This window comes from Pseudochaenichthys georgianus, chromosome 8 (genome assembly GCF_902827115.2).
Source record: "Pseudochaenichthys georgianus chromosome 8, fPseGeo1.2, whole genome shotgun sequence".
NCBI lineage: Eukaryota > Metazoa > Chordata > Actinopteri > Perciformes > Channichthyidae > Pseudochaenichthys > Pseudochaenichthys georgianus.
In genome coordinates, this window is record NC_047510.2 from 6,981,494 (window position 1) to 6,997,801 (window position 16,308).

General features: G+C 41.8%; 1 protein-coding gene across 2 annotated transcripts in view; it reads right to left on the reverse strand.

Moving 5' to 3' along the window:
• Nucleotides 1-776: 776 nt before the first annotated feature.
• taok2a (TAO kinase 2a) overlaps nucleotides 777-16,308 on the reverse strand; it is a 32,362-nt gene continuing 16,830 nt past the window's right edge. Inside the window, exons 8-20 of one of the 2 annotated variants that reach the window (XM_071203943.1) lie at nucleotides 15,199-15,290; nucleotides 14,686-14,779; nucleotides 14,421-14,502; nucleotides 13,561-13,731; nucleotides 13,032-13,241; nucleotides 12,300-12,428; nucleotides 11,128-11,364; nucleotides 10,249-10,377; nucleotides 9,470-9,673; nucleotides 8,705-8,944; nucleotides 6,794-7,006; nucleotides 5,807-5,989; nucleotides 777-5,512 (exon numbers count right to left, since the gene is read on the reverse strand). In XM_071203943.1, coding sequence (XP_071060044.1) covers nucleotides 4,499-5,512; nucleotides 5,807-5,989; nucleotides 6,794-7,006; nucleotides 8,705-8,944; nucleotides 9,470-9,673; nucleotides 10,249-10,377; nucleotides 11,128-11,364; nucleotides 12,300-12,428; nucleotides 13,032-13,241; nucleotides 13,561-13,731; nucleotides 14,421-14,502; nucleotides 14,686-14,779; nucleotides 15,199-15,290 — 2,998 coding nt within the window. In that variant the 3' untranslated portion in view covers nucleotides 777-4,498. Of the gene's footprint in view, nucleotides 5,513-5,806; nucleotides 5,990-6,784; nucleotides 7,007-8,704; nucleotides 8,945-9,469; nucleotides 9,674-10,248; nucleotides 10,378-11,127; nucleotides 11,365-12,299; nucleotides 12,429-13,031; nucleotides 13,242-13,560; nucleotides 13,732-14,420; nucleotides 14,503-14,685; nucleotides 14,780-15,198; nucleotides 15,291-16,308 lie in introns of both variants that reach the window. The other variant, XM_071203942.1, reaches the window with a different exon arrangement.

Genomic DNA, 16,308 nt, shown 5'->3' on the forward strand with positions numbered 1-16,308 from the left:
ACCGGCAAATATTTAATATAAATACCTTGTGTGTGTATAGCTATTGCTTTATCTGATTAATGTTATTTTCATATGAAAGTCCATGATTATAAGTATGCAGTATCATAACTACATATTTGATGTTTATAAAAAACCAAACCGTTTGAAAATCGGTTGAAAATTGAGCAAGCTATGGTTATTTAAATAGTAAACCATAATGTTATGAATGAGAGCACTGCCTGTAGCAAGATGGCGGCCAAGTGGCAACGTCGGTCTCCATTGGCCAGCAGCGCGTGTGAGCCATCTAGTGTTTATATATATATATCTATGCTTATCATGGCTGCCACTGAGGGACTTCCGGGTCATTTCACTCCTTTAGGAAGGTTCCTAAGCTAAATGGACTATTCGACTTCAGCCTGACATTCTGAACAATCTGTGCTGTGGTATTTGCTGTAAAGTGTATCTACTGTAGGCGATTTTTATTATATGTACAGCACTTTGGCTCGACCAAAAATCGTTTATAAATGTGCTATATAAATAAAACTTGATTTGATTATTACATATTGTATTACTAAATTAGTTTGAGGATAAAGTACATAGCAAAAATAGGACAAATCAAAAGTAATGAAAAGTTTAAGTGAAAGACAAATCATTACCAAGACAAAGCATGATCAGCAGACCAAAGAAAGGTCAAACAAGAACATTGGAATAAAGTATCAAAAATCTCTTGCATTATGACACAAACATGTTTCTTCTTAAACCAGTTAAAGACCCCATAAATAAAAATAAAGAGACACTTCTGTTTTTGTTCATTTATTTCTCCAAAAGTATTTTCCGTTACGTTTCTGTACAACTAATGTCTCAACATGTTGAACCTGAACATGTTAAACTCGACCTCCAGCTGTAAAAACCAGATTGAAATCCATCCATCACACATCCATCAGACTCATGTTCATCATCTTCATCCTTCCTGCAGGCCACAAACAGGGGGAGGAAGGGGTTTCCTGTGGAGGAGGCGACTTTGTCCCACAGAAACATATTCAACTGCATCAGGAAAAATATAGAACCACATGAAAAATGAAGTAAAACTATTGATGAATTAAAGGAATAACACCACGGCATTATGGGAAATGTGTTTGTTTGCCATCAGTCTGGAACCAGCAGTGTCTTCCCATTTTAAAAACAGTTGAATTTACATCTTTTAAACCTAATATTTAGAGCTTTTGGACTTCTGTTCGGACAAAACAAGACATTTTAACATTTCATTGTTTTCTTTTGTCAAATACATTGACATTATGAAAATAATGACTGATCTGACAGCAAACCTGCACATTTCCCAAAATGTTCCTTTCATTTGGAGGAGATGAAAACACAGAAATCCTGATGTCAGTGAACTCAACAATAGAAACGGGAAGAATTGACCTCTCTGCAGGAGATGCATTCTGAGTGCAGCATTAAACATAAAAGCATCTCCGGAATGATAAGCATCTTTACAAAACAATGCATTTAAAAAACAAAAACAAAAGTTGGCAAAATGAAATCTCACAAACATTTTCTTGAGTTTTTTTTTGTTGAGGGAGTCATCTCCATCAACACAGATCAGCACAACATGTGGGGTGAGTTTGTTTTCCCCACCTGAACATCTTTTAGTGTTAAAAGTCCAGCTTGTAAAGATGACATTTAGAAACATTTCCCAGCTTCCACTCTGTTTTCCAACCCCTCCTTCTGCATTTCCTGTCTAACAGTTGCACACATACAGGAACTGAAATATTTAAGCAATAATACAAAGTCTGCATAAAAAAAAAAAAAGTATAATTTGAAGTCCGCCCAAACATTCTTTTACTATCAGTGCAAATGAGGTAGACGTGACAGCGACAGACAGCATCAGATCACACTGAGGCCGGCCTCCTGCAGACGCCATGTTGGCAGGAAGTCCGCTGATTTAGTTCCCGCCGCTGCAGGAAGTGACCCGATGATTTTTCTACCCATTCACGCCGTGCAAAATCAAATGATGAGCTGTTTATCCAGAAAAGTCCTGCAAATAAAGCTCCACAAAGTGTTCAATATCTGATCAATAAGCAACTATAGCACAACAAGTCATTATCATTCTTATATATTTTACACGCAAAAACATTTTGTATAGGACATTAAAGTAATATCTGATAAAACTGTTATCTTTGATGTAAAATATAAAGAAATTAACAAATATTTGTGAATGTTCTTATTTAAACTAAACTCATTACTTGTCATATTAATAAAATAACACTTAAGATAATGAGATAAGTGTAAACATTTTCTCCACAAACTGGAGAACTTAATATATATATATTTGACAGTGTATTTTCATATTACCATTCATGTCATCATGTGTATTATATTACTAAATATTGAACACTTGTGGCGAAATATTTTTCAGGTTACAGTGTTTTATGAGCTGGAAAATAATAATAGAACATGGCACCAAACGTCATGAAATAGTCTGAAAATGATGAAAATGACTCGGCTCCACTGTGGACGTTCCACACTTTAATACTGGCTCAAAAAAATAAAAGGTCAAAATTGGAACTCAGGCCTGCCCAAAGGAATGCTGGGAAAGGTAGTCCTTAGAAACATTAATATTTTTTTTTTTTTTTTTTTATAGCTCTATCACAGTAAAATTGCGCTTATTTCCCCACCTAGTGGTTAAAAATGAGCATACAACATAAATATTACAGCTGCAGTAGAGGTAATAATAATGATAGCGTCTATTTGTCTAAAACAACACGTACATCATTATTATTACTCTAACACAGTCTCAGTTAGTGCTTTATGTACACTGCTAAGTACAATGCAAGTCAAAGTGTTTGGACAGTGAACAATCTTCAGCATATACCTGCTACATTTACAGGTATCTTATATTTATTCATACGCATTTATATAAATAGGTAGTGTGCATGTTATCCATACAAATGGCGTCTGTACACAAGATCCATGCACTGTAACTGTAACTAATTTATTTGTAATGCAACATGTACATCTATCTACAGATGCAGAGCAGGCTGTGAAGAAGGGGGAAACAGGTGGAGGACACACACACACACACACACACACACACACACACACACACACACACACACACACACACACACACACACACACACACACACACACACACACACACACACACACACACACAGCAAAGATTGCAGATGTAGTGCTTGGCTCACTCAAAAATACTCTCTGGCAACGTCCCTTTAAAAGGAGCAGTCAGACATTTCGGGACATTTTATGATTTGCTTTTTAAAATGTAAATGATTGTGTCAGTGGTATAATTATAATTTAAAAAATTGGTTTAAAAATCAAGTAATTGTCTTGGTTTATAGACATTAATTTGCACTGAAAAAGCCTAATTGAAGTAAAATAAATCTGAGTATCCAAATGTTTATTGTCAATTTTATATGAATCTGTTTTTTTTCCTTACATTTTGAACTATTTATATGGTAAATGTAAGACCATAATCCCACAGAATTTATTCCGTAAATTAACAATTTAAAAGATAGTAGTTTCTCATAAATTTGAGTTTTATCCAGTAAAATGATGACTTTTTTTATTGTACATTGATGAGTTTTTTTTCACACTTAACACTTAAATCTTGTAAATTCTAAATGATTTCAGAATGTTATTCCCCTTCCCTCCCGGGTAAGGGTAATTTCTGTCATTTCTATTTACCTACAATGTCCCTTATACGCGATAAAAAACCCGCCAAAGTTCCCAAACAGGCAGACCGCCCCTTTAAGGGGACTTAAGGGCAGTGGTAGAGTTGTCCTGGGTCAGCCCAACAAACAGGTGGCAGTGTTTCTTTAAATTGTCATTTACAGAACCTTATTTATCACTACAAATAAAAAGAAATGTGTCTTCCCTTGGTCGACCCCTCCCCTCCGCCCACCTCGCTGAACGTATGTAACTTTTTAAAAAAAAGAAAAAAAACTTGGTTTACAATTGACCGTTATTTACATAGTTACAGTGGTTTTGAAAGCACAGCTAGCCGAGTGGAGGCTCCACAGTCGCCTGAAAACCAGAATTTAGACCTGCTAGACTTTAAACCCGCTCTCTGCAGCTCAACCGTTACCGTGCAACAGATTCAATGTGGCGCACAAATTCTGGTCTGTTTTTTTAGATAAACTTTGTCTTGTTCATTTTGCCACACATGGCTCAATTTTCACATGTGGACGTTGTGTTTCATTTGTTGGGATTGTTTAGTTCCGACACCTCCTGTGCAACTCTTTAATAATGTTTGGAAGAGGTTAGCAGTGATTTTAATACTTGTGTAGTGACCAAATAAAAAAGGCGTCCTCTCTTTGTGCATCAGGAACACTTTTAAGTCCCTGCACACATCAGGAAAGGAAATAATTTACATTTAAAACCGGGGTATTTGTTTGTTTTTTAAGTATTAACTTTGCTCCAGCTCTAAGAAGCATCTTAAAATATGTCAACAACCTAAAGCTCTCTTTTAAAAAGAAGCAGAGCTCGGATCAGAGAATCAGGAGTAAGAGAGGTGGGAGCCGTTAGAAATGTGAGAAGTGACTGACGTGCTCCGGCTGAGCCCGCCGTCGCTCCCCCCGCCTCCCCCCGGCCCTCCGGACGCCGTCCTCCTCAGGGGCTGGGGGCTGTTCCTGAGCGCCATGAGGCCCGGGCCCCTGATGCTCAGGCCGCCGCCACCGCCGTATCCTCCCTGTGACGACGAAGAGGACGAGGCGGAGGACGGAGGAGAGGAGGAAGACAGGGAAATTGGAGGAGGCAGTGGTGGGGGAGGCAGAAGAGCCAGAGACTGGGAGGAGGCGTGGGAGGCGAGGTGGTGGTGGTGGTGTCCCTGGGAGTGGTGCGGGTAGTGGCTGCTGGCTCCTCCCCCCCACTCCCGGGGCCGCTCGCGCTCCCTGCTCTCATGGGGGTCACGGTACAGCTGCGGCGTGCTCTGGTGGTGCTGGTAGTGCTGGGGGAGGTAGTGCTGCTGCTGCTGCTGCTGCTGCTGCAGTTGTTGTTGTTGTTGCTGCTGCTGCTGCTGCTGCAGTTGCTGCTGCTGCAGCAGCAACTGCTGCTGCTGCTGGTGCTGGTGGTGGTGGTGGTGGTGGTGGGAGGGGTGATGGGAGGTAGAGGAGGAAGAGGAGGAGTGACCCCGGCTGCCGCTCTTGTACATCTCGCTGTCCCTGCCGAGGCCGTGTGACGAGGCGACGGACTCTGCGCGGCTGAAGGCCCCCCCGCCGTGGTTCTGACTGCGCCAGGAGGGCGTGGACACCGAGTTCTGCACGCTGTGGCTCCAGTGGCTGCCGGAGCGCGGGACGGGCCGCGAGGGCCAGCCGCTGGAGCCCGAGGAGGGGCTGGGGGTGGGGTAGCCCTGGTTGTAGGCCTCGGCAGGGATCCCGCTGAGCGCCATGTTGCTGAAGCCCAGCCGCATGCTCTCCGAGTCAAACGCCTCGATCTCGTGCGCCTGCCGCTCCAGCAGAGTCCGGATCCGCTCCGAGCGCTCGTTCTGCAGGGACAGCATCTCCTCCTCGATCTGAACAAGGGTAATTACACAGTTTTCCTTTTTGTTATCTATTGTATGTTTTTCCCTTATGGATTTGAGATTTTGTTCTCGTGAATTTGTGTGTTTTTCTTATCATTACGGATATCTACGGAAGTCAAATGGCTTTGTTTGGTTCATTTGTGAGTTTTTTTCTTAACGAAGTAACAACTCTGAACACTAATGGACCCTTATGAAACTCATATGGCGTTGTGGTTGAAAAAGACTGGCCGACATAAAACAATAAAAGCTGCTTGGTGTATTGTTTGAAGAGGCGTTGTAACGTACCCGTTGCTCGAGCAGCGCTCTGCGGATGGACACCCTCTGCTCCAGGTCCTTGACCTCCCTCTCGTGCTGCGTGTCCGTGTGGATCTTGATCTTGCTCTGGTAGGCATTCAGCAGCTCCAGCTCCTGCTGCAGCTGCATCCTCAGCACCTGGTACTCCGCCTCCTGCGTCTCATCCAGGCGCAGCTGAGGGGACAAAACGGGACGAGCATCAGCACCGGAGGGGCTTTATGATGATGAGGACAGCTGGACGGTTTGTTTATATGAGTGTGTTATTTAGTGTTTTAAATAAAGAATTATACTAAACTAAATCACAACCAATAATCATTGATCTGCTAAACTTTTTTATTTGTTCAAGGTTTAGGTACATTTCACAAAATAAAGAATTGCCTAAATAAAAAATAAAGTATTTTTGCCCAACCAACAATTATATATAATTACGAAAAAAGCTTATTTTTGTTTATTAATGATTTACATCATTAAAACAATTAACAATATCGCTGCCAATAAATTAAATAGTTATTGAAATAATAGCTTTGTCTCTAGGATTAAATATATTAAGTGTCTTTTGTTCAAAACATTTTAGTCAAAAGATTTATACTGTATTAATAACCCACATCATTTAGTTATGATTTTTTGTTTTTCAAAGATTCTATTTTTTCTCCATTTTGTTAATTTGGAATTTGTTTACGTGTTAAATTCAACCATTTTCTGAATTATTATTTACAACTAAATAATTACTAATTTTGTTACACTGCACTCTACGCTTTTTTTGTAGCTTTTATAAACGTTTTTTAATGCTTTGAATCACTTCTGTAAAATGCTATAGTGTATATCCAGCAAAATAAAAAAGGTGGTGATTTTCTTTGTAGATGTCCTAAAATACTACTTTGTTTTCATTGTGTTAATATGATAAATAAGTGTTGTTGCAGTGTGTGTCTGTGTTGGTGTGGCAGTGGGCGGTGCTCGGAGGTTCCTTGCCTTACTCACAGCCTGTGTGGACAGCATGTCGTTGATGGAGTGGTCGTACTGCTCGGCCAGGATGGCCAGCTTACGTGTTTGCTCCTCTTTGAGGCGTTTGAGGACGGCCTTGTGGTCGGATTTGGGAGTGCTCTCCAGCAGGTGGTTCCTCAGCGCCTTGTACTGCCGGGTCTGGATCTTACAGGTTTCCTGGAACTGACGCTTGATCTGGAGCTCTTTGGTCTGAAACGATAGTAAAATCAGTGAGATAACACCAAAGTAATTCTATATTGTAATTTTGGGGTGCCCCATCTGAATAGTTTAGTGGACTTGATTGTCGTTTTGGAAAATTTCCTTAGCATTTTCTTTTGTTTACTTTTCACACTGCATGACCTACAACTAGTGTTTATTTCGTTGACTAAAACTATGACGAAATATGTTCGCCAACGACCTTTTTCCCATGACTAAGACGAGACCGCACCGACGTCAGTAAACAATAACGATATAAACATGCAATATCGTTGACGAAAATGTAGTTTACTAAATAAAAACGTTGCCAAAATCTCTTTACTTCTGTTGACGAAAAATGAGGAGACGAAATATAATCAAAGATAACGTTTCATCTGATAGTCCATTTTTCTCCCCAGCAGTTCCATTTCCGGTGCTGCGGCAGAGCAGCAGCATTGTGTGTGTGTGTGTGTGTGTGTGTGTGTGTGTGTGTGTGTGTGTGTGTGTGTGCTGCGCACGGCGGTACATTTGAATTACACCGGGCAGCGGCACACTGTGAACTGTGAGGAAGACTCGGATCTAACTAACCTTATTTAACAGAAAGGAAAATGGCAACAACAGGGCTTGGGAGCAGTGGTCGCGCATACATGTCAAACACAAGACCCGCGGGCCTAATCCCTTGGTGGATTTAATTTCGGCCCGCAGGATCATTTTAAATTACTATTAGATCTAGCCCGCCGGTATATCGCACGCACACCTTCACTCAATCCTGAGGAGTTCCTCCGCTCAGAGCCTGAGCCCAAACATTGATGAACTTGCACCCGAGATGAGATGCCAAGTATCTGCTTGAACTAGCATCACAGAGCAGCACACTGAATTTACATGTTTCCTTCTGCACTTTGTTTCTTGCGACAACAGGGCATGTTTGTTTTTTCTTTGACGGAAATAGTTTTTTTGAAGCTGTTGTTGGCCTGTGGAAAAATGTAATCATAAGAAATGATTATAGGCAATAATTAAGCTTTGTTAGTTCCAGGTTTAATATGTGCAATAAGTTTGTTTCAATAAGTTTCGCAATCAACATTGAACCAGTCCGGCCCTCGACTCGGACCCATTTTTTTATTTTGGCCCACTTGCCTCGGGGAGGGAGAAAAAGAGCCACAGCGGAGAATAAACAGAAGGGCAACCATGGAAACCATGCGCGGGAAGTCTTCTTCGCTGCTGGCAGACTACAGCGCCACTTACAGGCCTGGCATATGTACTACAGCGTCTCCAGCGCTTTCCAGTGGCAATGGCCGGCCGTGGCCCAACCTCTCATTCCCCTGATAGGTGGAGAGTTGGCCACTAAGCGGAGCACCCCTTTTGTGACGTAGAAAATAATTCAAATCTGGATCAGTCTGTATCAGATCCGTTGCAGCCCCGTTTTCAGAAATTTGGTATGGAGGAAAAGAGAGCGGGTTGTGTTTTCTGTCTCCGACACACCGGGGACACATATTCATGTATAAAAGATGTACAAAAGTGCATTTTGCATGATAGGTCCGCTTTAATTAAACATTTCCTCAAAATATTTGTTTAAAAGTAGATGCCGGTAATAAATTATCCAGGACATACAACACATTTCCAGAATGTATCTACGAAATGAGATAATGAAGATAATAGATAGATACGGCACGCACGCCAGCACACCCGCACACCCACCCACCCAGCCCCCCTCACCTTGAGGCTCTTGGGCTGCTGCCGGACCTCCACGGTGTGTTTCTGCCGCAGCTCCTGCTCGCGCCGCTTGTTGTACTCCATCTGGTTGGTGAGCTCCGTCTGGTGCTGCGTGCGGATCAGGTCGGCCCGGGTCCGCTGCACCGAGCCCAGCTGCCTGAACTCCAGCTCCTGGGTGGACTCGTGGTGCCGCAGCAGCATGGCACACTCCAGATCCTTCTGGGTCTGCTTCTTGTTCAGGTCCTGGGGGAGGAAACACATTGGTATTGGGTGTTGAATGGATGTATTCATGTTTTGTTATTTTTAAATACTAATAGAAATATTCCACTACACGGCCACCACTCCGGTTTATTTGCCATAAAGAAATGGTTGTGTTCTTTTCAACAAATATCTTCTTTTGAGCACATAAACAGGAAATAGCCTAATTTCCTAAAAGTTTGACAACAATTATTCCACTGAAATATAAAGACGAATAATGATTTCATTTTTTGGAATTCTTTTTTGCATACGAGCACCATTTTAAAAAACATTTATGTAATTGTATTTATTTTCAGATTTTGTTTTTCCTTTTTCAAGCTGCATATCACTAGAATATTGTTATTGTTAACTGTGTGTGAAAACTCAACTTTAGTTTGAAGCAGGAGAGGGAATGCTTCATTTTGCTGATACACATTTCAGAAAGATCAGTCTTATGTCTACTGTATTCAACTGTTGTGTTTTTAAATATTGTTATTATTATTATTATTATTTGGATTTGAGGTGCGGTACCTCTCTCAGCAGGTCCTGCTCCAGGTTGTGGCGAGCGAGCAGCATCTTCCTCTTGTACTGGCGGCACTGCAGCTCGTAGTACTGCCGCTGCCTCCGCAGCAGGCTGGCCTCCTCCTCCGCCTGCATCTGCTGCAGACACTCCTTCTGACGGATCAGCCACTCCTGCTTCTCCCGCTTCGGAGTCGACTGGTTCTCATTCAGCTCCTGGGAGACCCGGCAGAGGAGAAAGAGATCAGCGTGAGAAAAACTGTGTGCAAGAACAGTTTGGATAGAGATATATATATATATATATATATATATATATATATATATATAACATCAGTCCTGCCAGAATAAAGAATACATCATCTTTAACATGATGAGAACATCATTGTGCAAATATAAACATAAATAAATAAAATAATAGAAAGTCATATGGTTTTTATTTTGCATACTGTAGTTTTTAATAAAACAATACTGCATTTCTATTCAAACCTTTTCTTTCCCGAAAGCATTTTTTTTTTACTTTTCATAGACTAAGGACAGAGGGTGTTGTTTTTCTCATACTGATATTCTGAACAATCTGTGCTGTTGTATTTGCTGTAAAGTGTCTCTACTGTAGGCTATTTTTATTTTATGTACAGCACTTTGGCTCCACCAAACATCGTTTAGAAATGTGCTATATAAATAAAACTTGATTTGATTTGAATCACACAAGCAATCTTTCATTGTAATCAATAATGAAAACAACATTTAACTGCAGCCCTAGATTTGATAAGTGAGTGAGTGTGTGTTCGGACCTCTTTCAGCTGGTCCTTGCGCTGGCGGTACTGCCGTTTCTGTGACTCCAGTAAACTGGTCAGCTCTTTCTTCTGCTGGCCCAGGATGTGCTGCTGGAACTTCTTCTCTTCAGCCAGAGCTGCTTTAGTCTGCAGGAGGTCAAAGGTCAGATTTCAAAATACACCTTTAGTGCTTATTCTCCAGAGATGGGTGATGATCATAATAATAGATGAAATTTGTATAGCGCCTTTCAAGGGACCCAAGGCCGCTTTACATGGTAGACAACCATGGATTAAATAGCAGTATGAGTGGAAGCAGGGGGACTGAGGGTTAGGGGCTCAAAGGCCATATGATATATTGAATATTCTCAATGTATAGTGGCTTGTATAATAAGTTATCCATTTATAAATGCCTGCAAACAGTATTTTTGAGAGCATTTATTTAATTAGTATTTAATTATATATATTTTGACGTGTTCATATATTTTTGACAAACTGACCTATTTTTTGATTGAATGTAAAATTGCGTTGACTTTCACATGAAGTTTGTTTTTTATTGATATTAATAAATTAAAGTAAAAATGAATAAACATTAAATAATAAATCAAAACAAGAATGTTAGAATGTGAATAATTAGTCAAACTAAATAATAAAGAATGTTTCCCCAAAAAACTGACTTCAGAATTAAAGCAGACCACCAGTGTCACTGATGTGGATTTTCAAAAGTAAAGCCCACTTTGTTGTTCAGTTGTTTTTTTGTGGCATAACCTGAGAATGTCTAAACATGATTCCTAACTCATCATAGCGATACAGCAGCACTTCCATGTAGTGCTACATAACCGTACAAACACACACTGATCTCCAGGTCAATTCCACTGAAAGGTGAAGCTCTGTGGTCACCTCTTTCTCCAGGATGGCCTGGTGCTTCTTGGACAGCTTGTCGGCCTCGGTGGAGAAGTTGTTCCTCTGGTTCTCCAGCTCTTTGTCCAGCTTCAGCTGGTGCTCGTCCATCTCCGCCTTCAGCTTGTTCTCCATCCCCATCAGCTGCTTCTGGTGCTGCCGCCTCATGCGCTTGTAGCCGGACATCTGCTCTCTGAGCGCAGAGCCCTGCTCGTGTTCCTGGATCTGACGGGTCACCTGGAGGGGGGGGGGGGGGTTCAGTTCATGAATTAAAGTGTGGATTTCCTGTATAAAGGGTCATTTCGCACAAATCACAACACTTTAGGAAATCTTAATTTTTCAATTAATTGTTCCTTATCGTAGTCTTGTGTATAAAAATATCCCCCCCCCCCGGAACCTCCACTCAGAGCCCCCCCACATATCAAATCCCAATGTAAGCCCTGCTAATAGCCATCAATATCTTCCTGCTCCATTTTCATTTTAATGTTCTTAGAATTAAAAAAAATGCTCTCTCTTATTGCTTGTATATTCATGTGCATTACATGTGGCTATAATGTCAATGCATTTTATAAATAAATGAAAAACCTAACAAGAACCTAGCCGAATCCTTGTTCTCTGGTTTGACTCATTGTGTAAGGAGCAAGAAGAGAGTGAACTATTGCAACAGGCTCCTCTATGGTTCACCTGCAAAAATCCTCAACCAACTTCAATACATCCAGAACTCCGCCGCCCGTCTCCTCACCCACAGCCACACCCTCACCCACAGCCACACCCGAATCCGTGACCACATCGCCCCCGTCCTCTACTGGCTCCCCATCCCCCAGAGAATTCAGTACAAAGCCCTCCATAACCTGCCCCCATCCTACCTGACTCACCTCCTCCACAGACACACTCCCACCTGCTCCCTCCGCTCTGCTGCTGCCAACCTCCTGTACCCCCCCCACCCGGACCAACCTCAAGTCCTGGCGCGGCAGGGCCTTCTCCGTGGCTGCTCCCACCCTCTGGAACTCACTACCCCAATCCATCAGAGATTCTTCCTCCCTCACCGCATTCAAAACATCACTCACCACCTTTTTGTATTTCTTTGTTTGTTTTTGTTTTTTTCTCTGTCAAAGCGTCTTTGAGTTCCTAGAAAAGCACTATACAAGTATCATGTATTATTATTAACTCACCAAGGAGGCCGTCCTGATGGTGGCGAAGTGGTCCCGGTTGCGGTAGTAGGCTCGGCGGCGTCCGGCTGAGGGAACCTGGGGCTGGTCCATCTCCGGCTGGTAGGGGTCATCGTAGATGTTATCCTGACCCTGGGGAGGAGGTGGGGGGAAGCATCGGACATTTTCATCAAAAATGCTTTATTGCAAATAAAACACATTTGGATTTGAAATGTCCATTAAAAACATGTTTGCAAATGAAAACTGGAGTTTAAAAAAATTACTGAAACTTTTTTTAAATTCAAAAACATTGAAACACAAAGAGAGAAGTTATTCAAATGAAAATACTATATGAAATTATGGAGGTAGATTTGTCTAAATTGTAATTGTGAAAAACTATTGGTGTGTAAATGTGTAATCTGTAAATGTTGTAAACTAATTATAGTATTCACAGACTTTCTTTGTATATGTGGAATATGTTCATGATCATTACGTTTGCAAAAAACATTTGTGAGTTTATACTTTTTTACTTTGCATTTGTGAAAGGTGCTTTTCATTTACAGATTACACATTTAAACAGATTATTCATCCGTTCACACAAATAATATTGAGATAAAACTACCAGCATATAAATCCCTGGGGGTAAATGACAGGTTACAGGACACGGAGCTCAACACTGACAGGAGCGGTCACAAGAAACTCATGGAAAACCAAATGTTGGTGCGCTTTGGGTCCTGGCAGATGTGTTGTTGTTACCGTGGGTCTGTGGATGATGGAGCTGTTGGAGGTGACGGTGTGCTCGCCCTCCTGCATCATGGCCATCTCGTTGCTGCTGTCGTCCGAGGCGTCGGCCAGACTGTTGACGGAGCTGCTCTGAGAGCTGGCTGAGATGGACATGCTGGGCACCGACTGGGAGCTCTCCATGCTGTTCACTGTGCCCGTCCGCAGCAGGTACTGCTCCACCTCCTGACACACACACACACACACACACACACACACACACACACACACACACACACACACAACACACACACACACACACACACACACACACACACACACACACACACACACACACACACACACACACACACACACACACACACACACACCACACACACACACACACACACACACACACACACACACACACACACACACACACACACACACACACACACACACACACACACAGGATTTAACCATTGTTCCACCTTTTCTTCTTAATGATGTATCCCTCCAAAGACCTGTACGCCCATACGTTACACGTCTCCTCGCTCCTCACCTCCTCGTCGTCCCCTCCCTCAGAAACGGGGCCGTTCTGCTGGGTCTCGTGGAAGAGGATCTTCTTCATCTTGCGGTACTGCAGGTTGTCCAGCTCTCTCACTGCATCCTTGGTGCGTGCGATCAGGTCCATGACCACAGTCATCGGACGCTCGCGACACAAGAAGCGATGCTGCGTTAGAAAGGATGGAGACGGCATGTAAAGACTAACGCTGAGAAGGCTTAGCTTGGGGTTCAGTGGGCAGGTCAACCTTATTTTCCTTAGTTGACCCCTTTTTTTAACATTTACTTTAATGTCATTAAAATCTTTAGGGTGATCTACTATAACTTTAAGGTGAGTTAAGCGCGTCTCCAGTGCATGCTGCAAGACTTCCTCTCTAGGAAGAACGTTTTTTAAGGATTGGTCAATAAAATCATGCATATAGGGATAGTTTTTGCAGACTTATGGTCACTTCCTGGGAAGAAATGATTGCCTAAGTAAAAAAAAAAGTGGCTGAATTGATGCTGCTTATTATCATATGTTGCTCTCAGCCCCGAGAGCAACATGAAAAACGGTCAACAATATCTTCTATCTGAGGCAAAGACACAAAAACTAAATTTGGTCAAATTGGGTTGTTCAGATTCAACATTTGCGTTCTTTATTTAACTCTGCTGTCACTGCAGGGAAGTCAATGGAAGCCATTTCTATTTAGTTATTATTTTAAAAAATGTAAATAAATGAATGATTCACAATTAAATTCATTTAAATATGCCTCATCATCAAAGACAAATATACCGGTTAATCATAGATACATCAACATTACAGAGAGCTAGAAAGTGCAGACTGTTAGTGAAATAATGATGAGTTTGTTTAGTTCTTACATTCAGCAGCACGTCAGAGGTAGGCCGGTCCTGGGGAATCTTCTGTAGGCAAGAGTCAACAAAGTTGCGGAAGGAATCAGACCTGCAGAGAAAAATAATGGATGTTATTATTTATTTAAAAAAATCATCACGGGGAAAGCTGTGAAAGGGTGTTAAAAATCAGAGCGCAGCAGTGGTTGCTCATCATTTAAGTGCTTTAGATGTTTAACACAGCAAACTGCTTTATTCATTTGAACGTTCATTCAGGAGACAGAAATGTCCTCACCAGTGATTGGACTGCAGGATGGGACTTTCATTCTGAGCGATGTGATATAAGGCACTCATAGCATTCATGTTGAACAGCGGGGGCTTCCTCTCCGCTGGGGAAAGAAACGGCACAATGTCAAAAGATATAGAAACAAAGTCATGGAGATTCATTTTTAAAAAGGTACTTGCAGTAACACAGCTTTGATATATCTAATCTCAAACTGTTTCCATATTAAATCCGGATTAGAACAAGCCAATCGTTTTTTCTCATACTGATATTCTGAACAATCTGTGCTGTTGTATTTGCTGTAAAGTGTCTCTACTGTAGGCTATTTTTATTATATGTACAGCACTTTGGCTCCACCAAAAATTGTTTATAAATGTGCTATATAAATAAAACTTGATTTGATTTGATCATAAACTGCATATTAGCCCAAAGAGACGCAATAAAATGAACCCTGATTTATCCAAGTTTTGTAAAAAGTGCAATCATCACATCTGGTTTCATCTGATTTAAGCGTGCATGTTGTACCCAGTTCAATGGAGGTGATGCCCAGCGACCACACGTCCACTTTGCCATCATATTGCCCCTCATCCATGGCCAAGATCACCTCTGGAGCCATCCTGGAAAACAAAAAGCACAGTAGATGTTATATAGAATATTAAGAATTTCATAGAGCTACTTCTACTCATATATTTTTTTAGGGCTGTCAAACGACTAAAATGTTTAATCACAGCTTAAAAATTAATCATGATTAATCACCATTCGAACTATGTCCAAAATATGCCATTTCTTTATGTATATTGTTGTGGGAATGGAAAGATAAATGAAAGAAGGCGGATATATCCATTTACAGTAACATACGTATATAGTATGTTTAATATAACATTTGTCTGCGTGTCAAAATGAAAGACAGCCCACACACCTATCAATCATCAAACCGTGGGGTCTTAATTCATTACGTGTTGATTTCTATCAACGGGGGAGTACTTCAGGAAAGTCGACGGGGAGGCGGCTAGTGGAGTACTTCGTGACCACAGAGTGTGAACGTTGTGATCAGCTGTTTTAGCGCAGTTCTCCAGTGAAGGGGGGAGTCTCCCTCCGCAGCCGGTTGGCGTAGTTTTGGCACAGTTCCGTTGTACAGACCGACGTTAACAGCAGCCCTGTCTGTGCACACGGAGACCGACTCTGTCGTCCGGTGATCTAACCGCCTTCTGGAAAAGCTTCACAAGTACGTCGGTACGCAAATGCGCTTTGTGACACAAGTGACGGTACGCATTTCAGATTACACACATAACCTGCGTACCAGTTATGTACTACAGCAAAAGTATTATCCGTCGGGACTTTCTGCAACAACACCACGCCGTTATCTTGATTCTGATTGGCCAGAAGACATTATCAAAGATGTTCTATTGAGAAGACGATCACTACGTGACAAAAGTTTTCAAAACCGTTTCTGATCTTCGGTATTTCCAGACAAGTGACTACTGAAATCAATCTTACTAACGGCTGTCTGTGCAATTTACTCCGCACGAGTTGGCGGACTTTATTTTGCTTACTTTAACATCATTTTTCATGGTGGGGCTAAGCCATTTCTTGGTATGGGTGTAGCCTACCCCAGCCATACCCTGGCGCTGCCAC